This window comes from Dendrobates tinctorius, unplaced genomic scaffold, assembly GCF_039654945.1.
Source record: "Dendrobates tinctorius isolate UK_male_01 unplaced genomic scaffold, ASM3965494v1 ptg000015l, whole genome shotgun sequence".
In the NCBI taxonomy this organism is placed as follows: Eukaryota; Metazoa; Chordata; class Amphibia; order Anura; family Dendrobatidae; genus Dendrobates; species Dendrobates tinctorius.
Window position 1 is genome coordinate 29086762 of NW_027361683.1, and position 13401 is coordinate 29100162.

At 42.7% G+C, this 13401-nt stretch overlaps 1 protein-coding gene across 1 annotated transcript; it reads right to left on the reverse strand.

Moving 5' to 3' along the window:
- Window positions 1-202: 202 nt before the first annotated feature.
- On the reverse strand, window positions 203-2008 carry LOC141074900 (general transcription factor II-I repeat domain-containing protein 2-like). The gene has a single exon (XM_073562212.1). It carries the CDS (start codon window positions 2006-2008, stop codon window positions 203-205), a length of 1806 nt encoding a protein of 601 aa, XP_073418313.1.
- Window positions 2009-13401: the final 11393 nt, after the last annotated feature.

Sequence of the window (13401 nt, forward strand, 5' to 3'; positions counted from 1 at the left end):
TTTAAACAGGGGGCCAGTTCACGGTCCCTCAGACCATTGGAGGGCCGGAATATAGTTTTAAAAAAAAACTATGAACAAATTCCTATGGCCTGCCCTATGCACACTGCACATATCTTATTCAGAAGAAAAAAGAAACAAAACAAGAACAAATACAATTTTTAAAATGAAGAACAAGTGTTAAATCAACAAACTTACCAATATTTCAATGGGAACTGTGGGCCTGCTTCTGGCTAATGAGATGGTCAATGTCCGGTTCCATATTTGTCACTGCTAGTCGTAACAAGTGATGCAAGTGTTCATCAGTTAGTCTAGATCTGGTAGGAGATTTCAGGTGTTTCATTCTGGAAAAAGTCTGTTCACAGACATAAGTGCTGCCAAAGATGGTTGCCATTTTGAGTGCTTGCTTCCTGAGATTAGGATATGTCTCAGAGGGGAGAGATGCATAGAAATTAGGAAGGCTGCTTGACTTGAATGCGTCTTTCAGAGAGTCACAATTCTGTAGTTCAGCCAGTTCCATTTGGTAAACTGTATCCACATTTTCAATGTCAATAGAAAATGGGTTACGGAAAAGCTGTATGTCCTGTCCATGGAGATGAAGCTCTTTAAATCTAAATTCGAATTGCTTTAGTAAGATTTCCAGTGAATCCACACATGTTTTGTTTGGGAATGCAACCAGTGGTTTTTGCGCTAACAGATTTTGAGTTGTGGGGAGATGGCAGAAATTTTCCTCCTTCACTTGTTTGATGAGGAGGCCTAATTTTACTTCAAATGCTTTCACATGTGATTGCATATCACAGATGAGCTTCCCCTTTCCTTGAAGTTGCACATTGAAACTGTTAAGTAACTCTGTTACATCTGTCAGAAAGGCGAGGTGCCATTTCCATTCTGCATCATTGAGCTCTGGTATTTCTTTGTTTTTTGAAAGCAGAAATTCTGTAATCTGTGGAAGCAAGTCATAGAAACGTTTCAAAACTCTCCCTCGACTCAGCCAACGGACTTCTGTGTGGTACAGAACATCTTCATAGCCAACATTTAGCTCAGACAGAAATTCCTGAAATTGTCTGTGGTTTAATGCATTAGCTCTAATGAAGTTAACACAAGATACCACAATTTTCATAACAGAGTCCCACTTCAGTGATTTACTACACAGCGCCTGTTGGTGGATTAAGCAGTGTATGGCTATTGGATGAGAATGGTTATACTTGTCCATCTCTTGGTTAATGCGAGCAATTACTCCTTTCTTAGACCCCACCATGCTAGGAGCACCATCAGTTGTCACACTGGCTAGTTTAGCCCAGTCCAGCTCCAAACCATTCACAGTTTGGCAAACCTTTTCATAGATATCCTCTCCTGTAGTTGTTCCTTTGATGCTTTGCAGTGCAGCAAGCTCTTCTGTGACTTCAAAATAATCATTCGTCCCACGAATAAAAATTAGAAGTTGTGCAGAATCACGAATATCATTACTTTCGTCGAGTGCCAAGGAAAAATAGGAAAGTTTTTTTGCGGAGTTTTGCAAATGCTGATGCAAATTGTCTCCCATTTCTTCAATCTTTCGTGTAATTGTAGGTCCTGAAAGACTCACTGTACTAAATAAATCGACCTTCTCTGGACACATCTCTTTGGCTACAGAAAGAAGGCATTCTTTAACAAATTCTCCCTCCACGAATGGTCTGCCAGTGCACGCTATTAGCTTGGCAACTTGAAAACTTGCTCGCAGTGATGAAATATTTAGCTGCTTCTGCTTCACAAACGTATTTTGCTGAGTTGTCAATGTATTTTTTAGTTTTAATATTTTATCTTTTCTCACTTCTCCAACCAAACAATCATATTTATCTTTATGTTGAGTTTGATAGTGTCGACGCAAATTGTATTCTTTGAACACAGACACTATATTCTGGCATATCAAACAGACAGCTCTTTCCTTGTACTGCATGAAAAAGTAATCATAAGTCCACTGTTCCTTGAATATCCTACACTCCGAGTCAATTTTTCTCTTTCTCGATGTCATTGTTTCCTAGAGATTCAAAATCGCTATTAGTAAAATACCAATATATATACAGCTCTACAAAAACTACACCAGAAATAAAATTACCCACACGGAGACATACAGACTGCACTGCCCATCATTGCAATGTCATCAGTGCCTATCAATGCAGCCTTGCCAGTCCCCAATAGACAGGTAAATGTCCCCAATAGGCAGCATAATCCCCCATAAGCAGCATAGTAGTCCCCCATAGGCAGCATAATCCCCCATAGGCAGCATAATCCCCCATAGGCAGCATAGTAGTCCCCCATAGGCAGCATAGTAGTCCCCCATAGGCAGCATAGTAGTCCCCCATAGGCAGCACAGGTCCCCAATAGGTAGCACAGGTCCCCATTAGGCAGAACAATGTCCCCACTAGGCAGGAAAATATCCCCAATAGGTAGCACAGGTCCCCATTAGGCAGAACAATGTCCCCACTAGGCAGAAAAATGTCCCCAATAGGTAGCACAGGTCCCCATTAGGCAGAACAATGTCCCCACTAGGCAGAAAAATGTCCCCAATAGGTAGCACAGGTCCCCATTAGGCAGAACAATGTCCCCACTAGGCAGAAAAATGTCCCCAATAGGTAGCACAGGTCCCCATTAGGCAGAACAATGTCCCCACTAGGCAGAAAAATGTCCCCAATAGGTAGCGCAGGTCCCCATTAGGCAGAACAATGTCCCCACTAGGCAGGAAAATATCCCCAATAGGTAGCACAGGTCCCCATTAGGCAGAACAATGTCCCCACTAGGCAGAAAAATGTCCCCAATAGGTAGCACAGGTCCCCATTAGGCAGAACAATGTCCCCACTAGGCAGGAAAATATCCCCAATAGGTAGCACAGGTCCCCATTAGGCAGAACAATGTCCCCACTAGGCAGAAAAATGTCCCGAATAGGTAGCACAGGTCCCCATTAGGCAGAACAATGTCCCCACTAGGCAGAAAAATGTCCCCAATAGGTAGCACAGGTCCCCATTTGGCAGAACAATGTCCCCACTAGGCAGAAAAATGTCCCCACTAGGTAGCACAGGTCCCCACTAGGCAGAACAATGTCCCCAATAGGACCCGGCATTAAAAAAAAAAAAAAAAAAAGTACGCACCTATGTCCCCGCACTGCTCTGAAGAGGCGCCCGCTCGTCTCCGTCTTCTTCCGGCACAGGCCCAGGCGGCGTGACATCATCAGACCGCGCAGGCGGCGTGATGACAATCACGTCGTCTCTGTGCACTGTGCTGTGGGAGGGCTGCGCAACGCCTTTCCTCGGCGCCTCGTCCCGCCTGCAATTACACGGCCCGCCGGCACTGAACTGCAGTGCAGTTCATGAGCTCAAAGTCGGCCTGGCGGGGGGCCGGATAAAAGTCTTTGGAGGGCCGCATGCGGCCCGCGGGCCGTAGTTTGAGGACCCCTGCACTAGAGCATTAGAAATGGGGCCCATTATGTTTGGAGCATTATTTGGGCCCATAAGACAGTGGAGCTTCATCCATGGGGACCAACATATACTGTAGCATTATGTGGAGCTCATCATATACTGTTTCAAACATTATATGGGACCAATGATTCTGTATGGAGAAATAGATGGGCCTCGTCATGAGATGTAAAAAGTGAGATATTTTTCATTGTACTATACCGCTATTTATCTGCCGTATCGGAGCATGATGAGTTGTGGTATGTGTTAAAGGGGCGCTCTTTCGCCCAGGGCACATGAAAACCTGCAGCCAGCCCTCCCCCCCACAACTTTAGCCAAATAACCCCCATTTTTCAGTGCGTAACTTGTATTATGAAGTTAATTAAGGTTGACAAGCTTAAGTAAGAAGAATTGATGCTTTTGGCATTCAAATGGGCACTGTAGGTGTGTTTCCTGTCCTCCTCTCACTGCCAACTTTTATTCCCCATTGACTTACATTGGGTTTCGTGTTTCGGGACGACCCCGACTTTTCCCTATAATCGGACGATCTTGCTCGACCCGACTTTTGGAAAAGTCGGGTTTCACGAAACGAAACGTGACCCTAAAAAACCAAGTCGCTCAACTCTAGTTCTGACCCAAAGAATAAAATCACTTTATCAATTTTACCACACGCGGAACGGTGTAAGTGCACCCCCCAAAAGAAATTCATGAAATGCTGTTTTTTTGTTCATTCTGTGTCCCAAAAATCGGAATAAAAAGCAATCAAAAAATGTCACATGCCAGAAAATGGTACCAATAAAAACATCAGCTCGTCCCACAAAAAATAAGACCTCACATGACTCAGTGGGTCAAAATAAGAAAAATTATAGCTCTCAAAATGTGGTGATGCAAAAACTATTTTGCCAATAAAAAGTGTCTTTTAGCGTATGACAGCTGCCTAACATAAAAACCCGACATAACTAGTAAATCAAACCCCCCTTTATCACCCCCCTTAGTTAGGGAAAAATAATAAAATTAAAAAAAAAATGTATTTATTTCCATTTTCCCGTTAGGGCTAGGGCTAGATTTAGAGTTAGGGTTAGGGTTAGAGCTAGGGTTAGCGCTAGGATTAGGGCTGAGATTAGGGTTAGGGGTGTGTTGGGGTTAGGGTTGGAGTTAGAATTGGGGGATTTCCACTGTTTAGGCACATCAGGTGCTCTCCAAACCTGGCGTCTGATCTCAATTACAGCCAATTCTGCATTGAAAAAGTCAAACGCTGCTCCTTCCCTTCCAAGCTCTGCCATGCGCCCAAACAGTGGTTTACCCCCACATATGGGGTATCAGCCAACTCAGGACAAATTGCACAACAACTTTTGGCATCCAATTTCTCTGTTACCCTTGGGAAAATAAAAAATTGGGGGCAAAAATATGATTTTTATGACTCTACGTTATAAACTTCGGTGAAGCACTTGGGGGTTTAAAGTGCTCACCACACATCTAGATAAGTTCCTTGGGGGGTCTAGTTTCCAAAATGGGGTCACTTGTGGGAGGTTTCAACAGATTAGGCACATCAGAGGTTCTCCAAACGCGACATGACACCCGCAGACCATTCCATCAAAGTCTGCATTCCAAAACCTCACTACTTCCCTTCCAAGCCCTGACGTGTGCCCATACAGTAGTTTTCTTTCACATAGGGTATCAGCATACTCTGGAAAAATTGGACAACAACTTTTGGATTCCAATTTGTCCTGTTACCCTTGGGAAAATAAAAAAATTGGGGACTAAAAGATCATGTTTGTGGAAAAAATTTGATTTTTTTATTTTCACACCCAGGCATTATAAACTTCTATGAAGCCCTTGGGGGTTCAAAGTGCTCACCACACATCTAGATAAGTTCCTTGGTGGGTCTAGTTTCCAAAATGGTTTCATTTGTGGGGGGTTTCCACTATTTTGGCACATCAGGGGTTTCCAAACGCGACATGGCGTCCGATCTCAATTCCAGCCCAAAAAGTCAAATGGTGCTGCTTCCCTTCTGAGCTCTGCCATGCACCCAAATAGTTGTTTATCCCCACATATGGGGTATCAGCATACTCAGGACAAATTGCACAATAAGTTTTGGGGTCCTACTACCCTTGGAAAAATAAAAATTGGGGGTTAAAAGATAATTTTTGTGGAAAAAATATGATTTTTTAATTGTACGGCTGTACGTTATAAACTTCTGTGAAGCCCTTGGGGTTCAAAGTTCTCACCACATATCTAGATAAGTTCCTTGGGGGGTCTAGTTTCCAAAATGGGGTCACTTGTGGGGAAGTTTCCACTGTTTAATCATCTAAAATGAGTTTATGTTAAAGGGTCTTATCATCACTGTTTTTAATCATCTAAAATGAGTTTATGCTAAAGGGTCTTATCGTTTTTAGAAAATGTTAATGGTTAGTTAAACATATTTTCTTCAAAAGTTGCTAGTGCAACCTTAATCTAAGTTAATCATTGTAGAGGAAAATATAGCTTCTGATTAAAAGGGTTTCCGTCTTTAAGGTAAAAGTTTGCAGTCACTTTATGTGACCGCAAATTTATGATGTGCGTACTTGTGGTCACATGTCAACTTGAAGTGCGTGGCCTCGCTCAGTGCAACTGTAGTGAGCAAAAACAGACACGTGTAGTTTGAATGTGGCTGAAACTATGTAAATCGCATACCTGCGGTAATATTACCACTCGCTACTGGCGTCGGAACCTGAGAATCCTCACAACTCAAAGTGCAGTCACATAGAGTAAAATATAGTAAAAATATACAGTGGGAAAAAAGTATTTAGTCAGCAACCAATTGTGCATGTTCTCCCACTTAAAAAGATGAGAGAGGCCTGTAGCTGACATCATAGCTAGACCACAACTATGAGAGTCAAAATGAGAAAACAAATCTAATCTGGTTTCACACTTGCGATTTTATACATGCGCATGCATTTTCCCCCTATGGGTGCGCATTGTCACGCGTTTGTACGCATTTGTATGCGCATGCGTTTTTTTTGTAGTGTGCGCCCAGGCGCACAAAATGCAACCTGCAATGCGCATGGAATTCACCCAAACACACATTAAAGTCTATGGGAACGCTGACGTGCGCATGGTCATGCGCACATCAGTGTTTAAAAACCATGTGCAAAAAACAAGGAAACGCATTAAAAACGCATGATGCGTTTTTTTATGCGCGTTTGCACTGCGCACGTAGTGCAGCGCAAAAAAATGCAAAAAAAACGCAAGTGTGAAAGTAGCCTAAGAAAATAATCTTGTCTGATTTGGCAAGATTTATTTTGCAAATTATGGTGGAAAATAAGTATTTAGTCACCTAAAAACACGCAAGATTTCTGGCTGTCACAGACCTGTAACTTCTTCTTTAAGAGACCCCTCTGTCCTCCACGCATTACTTGTAGTAAGGGCACTTGTTTGAACTTGTTATCAGTATAAAAGACACCTGTCCACAACCTCAAACAGTCACACTCCAAACTCTACTATGTTGAAGATCAAAGAGCTGTCAAAGGACACCAGAAGCAAAATTGTAGCCCTGCACCAGGCTGGGAAGACTGAATCTGCAATAGACAAGCAGCTTGGTGTGATGAAACCAACTGTGGGAGCAATAATAAGAAAATGGAAGACATACAAGACCATTGATAATCTCCCTCAATCTGGGGCTCCATGCAAGATCTCACCCCGTGGGATCAAAATGATCAAAAGAATAGTGAGCAAAAATCCCAGAACCACACAGGGATAACTAGTGAATGACCTTCATAGAGCTTGGACCACCATAACAAAGGCTACCATCAGTAACACACTACGCCGCCAGGGACTCAGATCCTGCAGTGCCAGACGTGTCTCCCTGCTTAAGCCAGAACATGTCTGGGCCCATCTGAAATTTGCTAGAGAGCATTTGGATTATCCAGTAGGGCATGGAAGATGAAACGTGGATGGGTCTTTCAGCATGATAATGATCCCAAGCCCACCACCAGGGCAATGAAGGAGTGGCTTCGTAAGAAGCATATGAAGGTCCTGGAGTGGCCTAGCCAGTCTCTAGATCTCAATCCCATAGAAAACCTTTGGAGGGATTTGAAAGTCCGTGTTGCCCATCAACAGGTCCAAAACATCACTGCTCTAGAAGAGATCTGCATGGAGGAATGGGCCAACATACCACCAACAGTGTGTGCCAACTTTGTTAAGACTTACAGAAAACGTTTGACCTCTGTCATTGCCAACAAAGGATATACAGTGGGGAAAAAAAGTATTTAGTCAGTCAGCAATAGTGCAAGTTACACCACTTAAAAAGATGAGAGGCGTCTGTAATTTACATCATAGGTAGAATTCAACTATGGGAGACAAACTGAGAAAAAAAATCCAGAAAATCACATTGTCTGTTTTTTTTTCATTTTATTTGCATATTATGGTGGAAAATAAGTATTTGGTCAGAAACAAGCAATCAAGATTTCTGGCTCTCACAGACCTGTAACTTCTTCTTTAAGAGTCTCCTCTTTCCTCCACTCATTACCTGTAGTAATGGCACCTGTTTAAACTTGTTATCAGTATAAAAAGACACCTGTGCACACCCTCAAACAGTCTGACTCCAAACTCCACTATGGTGAAGACCAAAGAGCTGTCAAAGGACACCAGAAACAAAATTGTAGCCCTGCACCAGGCTGGGAAGACTGAATCTGCAATAGCCAACCAGCTTGGAGTGAAGAAATCAACTGTGGGAGCAATAATTAGAAAATGGAAGACATACAAGACCACTGATAATCTTCCTCGATCTGGTGCTCCACGCAAAATCCCACCCCGTGGGGTCAGAATGATCACAAGAACGGTGAGCAAAAATCCCAGAACCACGCGGGGGGACCTAGTGAATGAACTGCAGAGAGCTGGGACCAATGTAACAAGGCCTACCATAAGTAACACACTACGCCACCATGGACTCAGATCCTGCAGTGCCAGACGTGTCCCACTGCATAAGCCTGTATATGTCCGGGCCCGTCTGAAGTTTGCTAGAGAGCATTTGGATGATCCAGAGGAGTTTTGGGAGAATGTCCTATGGTCTGATGAAACCAAACTGGAACTGTTTGGTAGAAACACAACTTGTCGTGTTTGGAGGAAAAAGAATACTGAGTTGCATCCATCAAACACCATACCTACTGTAAAGCATGGTGGTGGAAACATCATGCTTTGGGGCTGTTTCTCTGCAAAGGGGCCAGGACAACTGATCCGGGTACATGAAAGAATGAATGGGGCCATGTATCGTGAGATTTTGAGTGCAAACCTCCTTCCATCAGCAAGGGCATTGAAGATGAAACGTGGCTGGGTCTTTCAACATGACAATGATCCAAAGCACACCGCCAGGGCAACGAAGGAGTGGCTTCGTAAGAAGCATTTCAAGGTCCTGGAGTGGCCTAGCCAGTTTCCAGATCTCAACCCTATAGAAAACCTTTGGAGGGAGTTTAAAGTCCGTGTTGCCAAGCGAAAAGCCAAAAACATCACTGCTCTAGAGGAGATCTGCATGGAGGAATGGGCCAACATACCAACAACAGTGTGTGGCAACCTTGTGAAGACTTACAGAAAACGTTTGACCTCTGTCAGTGCCAACAAAGGATATATCACAAAGTATTGAGATGAAATTTTGTTTCTGACCAAATACTTATTTTCCACCATAATATGCAAATAAAATGAAAAAAAAAACAGACAATGTGATTTTCTGGATTTTTTTTTCTCAGTTTGTCTCCCATAGTTGAGGTCTACCTATGATGTAAATTACAGACGCCTCTCATCTTTTTAAGTGGTGGAACTTGCACTATTGCTGACTGACTAAATACTTTTTTTCCCCACTGTATAACAGAATATTGAGGTGAACTGACCAAATACTTATTTTCCACCATAATTTGAAAAATAAATCTTGCCACATCAGACAAGGTGATTTTCTGGATTTGTTTTCTCATTTTGACTCTCATAGTTGTGGTCTACCTATGATGTCAATTACAGGCCTCTCTCATCTTTTTAAGTGGGAAAACTTGCACAATTGGTGGCTGACTAAATACTTTTTCCCCTCTATATAAAATGAACTCCATATAAAACCCTTAAATGCAGAGAAAAGAGGGCAGTGTGGTTACAAAGTATTGCATGCAGGCACATTAGTAATTCATATATGTCAAGCATCACAAAGTATAAAGATGTGGAAATTCTTTCATATACAGTATATCCTTATCCAGAAGCTTATGTTACATATACACAATTTTGCCTATCAGATATAATAAATATCTAACTAGCTTAAGAGGTCTGCATCGACTGTATTAAAAAAACAAAAGATTAACAATGTGTAATATAACTCAGATTAAACCTTGGCTCAGGTATTTTCCCCCTATAGAGACATCTAAACAAAACAAGAGAGATCTATACCCATAATGTGCCATTATGTGATCAAAACATATTGCGCAGTACTTGGCACATCGTTAGGAAAGAACACGTGATGTAAATTTCTCAGCTTTTTAAAAACACAGCCTTCTCTAACCTTGTACCAAAAAACTACAGCCATGGGTGTTACAACTGTGTTGTCGGGTGTCCCAGGACCCGGGGCTCCTTCCCTGTTCCTACTGCTAGGAGCGCCCTAGCTGACCCTGTTCCCCAGATTACTTCTGATGATGAAGACGCTGGGGCCAAGTAGCCTTGCCTTAGCTCCTGAATCAGCCCTCAGTCTGTACCCTTCCCCCACCCTGGGAAGAGGGGAGTAGTAGTGCACCGTAATACACCAACCAGACTAACAAAGTAATACGAACAGGGATAACAAAAAATAACAAACATGCAACTAAGAATGCGCCAGGGAGTGGAGGATGGAGTTAAACCAAAGTAGGAGAAGAAAGGGAATTATCACACACTCAAAACCTGGCAACAGTCACAGATAAATCCACCAAACACCTTGTCCAATAATAACCACCAACAATCTCCAGCCATGCAGCAAAAGCTATATTTGACAATCAGTGCTTGCTAGGGCTCAGATTATATAGGAGATAGGAGTGGCTAATAGTGCACAGCTGAGAGCCTAAATGCAGGAAAGCTTCCAGGAGCTCTTAACTGAGCAGATTAACCCCTGCATTGCCAAAAGAAACTTACACCATTTAATATGAAGGTGAAGTGCTAATAATCCAAAGCTATATCTGACAATGAGTGCTATCCAGGGCCCAGTTTACATTGGAAATGGGAGTGGCTTACAGTGCATAGCTGAGAGCCTTAATGCGGGAAAGCTTCCAGGAGCTCCCAACTGAGCAGTTTAATGTCTGCACTGCTAAAAGAAACTTACACTGTTTAATATGAAGCTGGAGTGATTGTAAACAGTGCAGGAGTAGGAAAAATCAAACGCTACTGTCTTCTGGCTCCTCTGTTGCGTTAAAGCCTTGACAATTGGTTGTTCTAAGCAGCTGCCTAACACTCTGAAAATGGTGGAGGCCTGCAAAGCAGGAGAAGGCTATAAAAAGATAGCAAAGCATTCTTAAGTTTCCCTTTTCTCAGTTCAATATAAATTAAGAAATGGCAGTTAAGAGGAATAGTGGAGGTCAAGATACGATCTGGAAGGCCAAGCAAAATATTAGTTAAAGCTCCTTGAAATATTTCTAGAAAAGCAAATTAAAACCACTGCTTGACTACAAAAGACATTCAGAAATATTTACTAGACTCTGGAGTTGAGGTACATTGTTCAAATGTTCAGAGACACGTGCACAAATATGGCCTTCATGAAAGAGTCGTCAGAAGAAAACCTCTCCTGCCTCCTCATCATATAATTCAGTGTCAGAAGTATGAAAATGAACATCTAAACAAACCAGATACATTTTGGAAACAAGACTTATGGACTGATGAGGTTAATATAGAACTTTTTGGCCACAATAGTCAAAGGTATGTGTGAAGGATAAAGGGCTCAGAATTCCAGGAAAAGAGCATCTCACCAACCATTAACAATGGGGTTGGATCAATCATGCTTCGGGGTTGTGCTGCAGCCAATGGCACAGGGAACATCCAACAGGTAGATAGAAGAATGGATTCAATAAAATTTAAACAAATTATTTATGCAAACATAACACCATCTGTAAAAAAGCTGAAGGTGAAAAGAGAGTTGCTTCTACAAATGGATAATAATCCTAAACATATGTCAAAATCCACAATAGACTACATCAAGGCTGCCACTAGGAATTTCGAGGCCCCATACTGTCAAAATTTTCCAGACCCCTTGAGACTCTGGCCAGGCACCACCCCAGCCCAGCCCTCCTCCCCTCAAACTGTCCATTGTCCCACCGCTCTCTCTTGGAAAAACTCCACTTCTCACCAATCGCACATTAACAGTTCCTATGTCCAGATCACACACATAGCCAGCAGCTCTTGTTTTGGCCAAAAGATTTTTTTAAATCTGCCACCACGACAAGGTAGACTCTTTTGGCCAGGCCGTACTCTACTCTAACCTATTAAACATTTGTTAAAATATCCAATACAATTTAGATATATTTTTTAATTTTCAATTTTTAAAATGACCAATAATATCACATCCAAAGGGACAAATACTACCGCACCATGACCAGACACAATATTACCACCACATAGTGACCTATAATACCACATACAAGGAACAAATACAGCCACACCATGACCAGACCACATATTACCACAACAGTGACAGAATAATAGCACATACAAAGGACAAATACCACCACACCATGCCCAGACCACATATTACCACCATATGGTGACTGAACACTACAATACTGATCATTAATAAAAAAATATAATACTATCACCCTAAGTGCCATTATACACAGGAGATCTGTACTTAGTATGCAGTGTCTGTGTACAGGTAATACAGTGATCACCGGTGATATTATGCATAGGACCTCTTTATATAGTGCCAGTGTACAGGTAATACAGTGATCACTGGTGACATTGTACACAGGAACTCTGTATATAGTGTATAGTGTCAGTGCACAGGTAACACACTGACTCACCAGTGACATCTCTAGGTGAAGTCCTTCATCTTTGCTTTTCATTTTTCATCCAGCACAGACTGACATCACATCTTCCAGCCAGGGCTCGTCTGCAGGAAATAACAGTTATCTAGAGCTCCACTTGCAGAACACATTACTTATTTTTTCCCCAACTTCTACAATACACCAGATGAAGAAAAGAATAGCGTCAATGTCGCTCTGCACAGTAACAGGACCTCCCCCCACATAAAACAGTATCCTCAATAAAATAAAATAAATACATCACTGCAGTAATAATATCCCTTAATTAGCCCCTATGGTAATAATATCCCCCATCCTGGCCCCTGTGTGTCTCATTCCTGGCTCCAGCCATATTTTCTCTCATCCTGCCCTCATGAATATCCATTCTGCCCCCATATGACCTCCCGATCCTGCCCCATCTGTCTACATCGTATCCATCCTGTCTCATGATCCTGCACCATGTGTCTCCCATTCTTCCCCCTGTGTCTCGCATCCTGCCCCCTCCTGTGTCTCACATTCTGCCCCCTCCTGTGTCTCACCATCAAATACTGCCCCCTCCTGTGTCTCACTGTCACATTCTGCCCCATGTCCATTCTGCCCCCTCCTGTGTCTCACTGTCATATTCTGTCCCCATGTCTCGCATTCTGCCCCCATGTCTTGCGTTCTGCCCCCATGTCTCGCATTCTGCCTCCATGTCTCGCATTCTTCCCATGTCCATTCTTTTCCCGTGTCTCGTATTCTACCCCGTGTCTCGCATTCTGCCCCATGACTCGCAATCTGCCCCCATGTCTTGCATTCTGTACCCTCTTGCATTCTGTCCCATGTCTTGCATTCTTCCCCCATGTCTCACAGTCTGCCCTGGGCCCCCCAGATCACCGCTTTCAATAAAATTAAAAATTAAAAATTCCCACACAGCAATGGCATAAAGTGAGACTAGGGACTTTTTTTTTTTTAAGTGGCGGAGGAATACAGTGCGGAAGGATACCTACCTT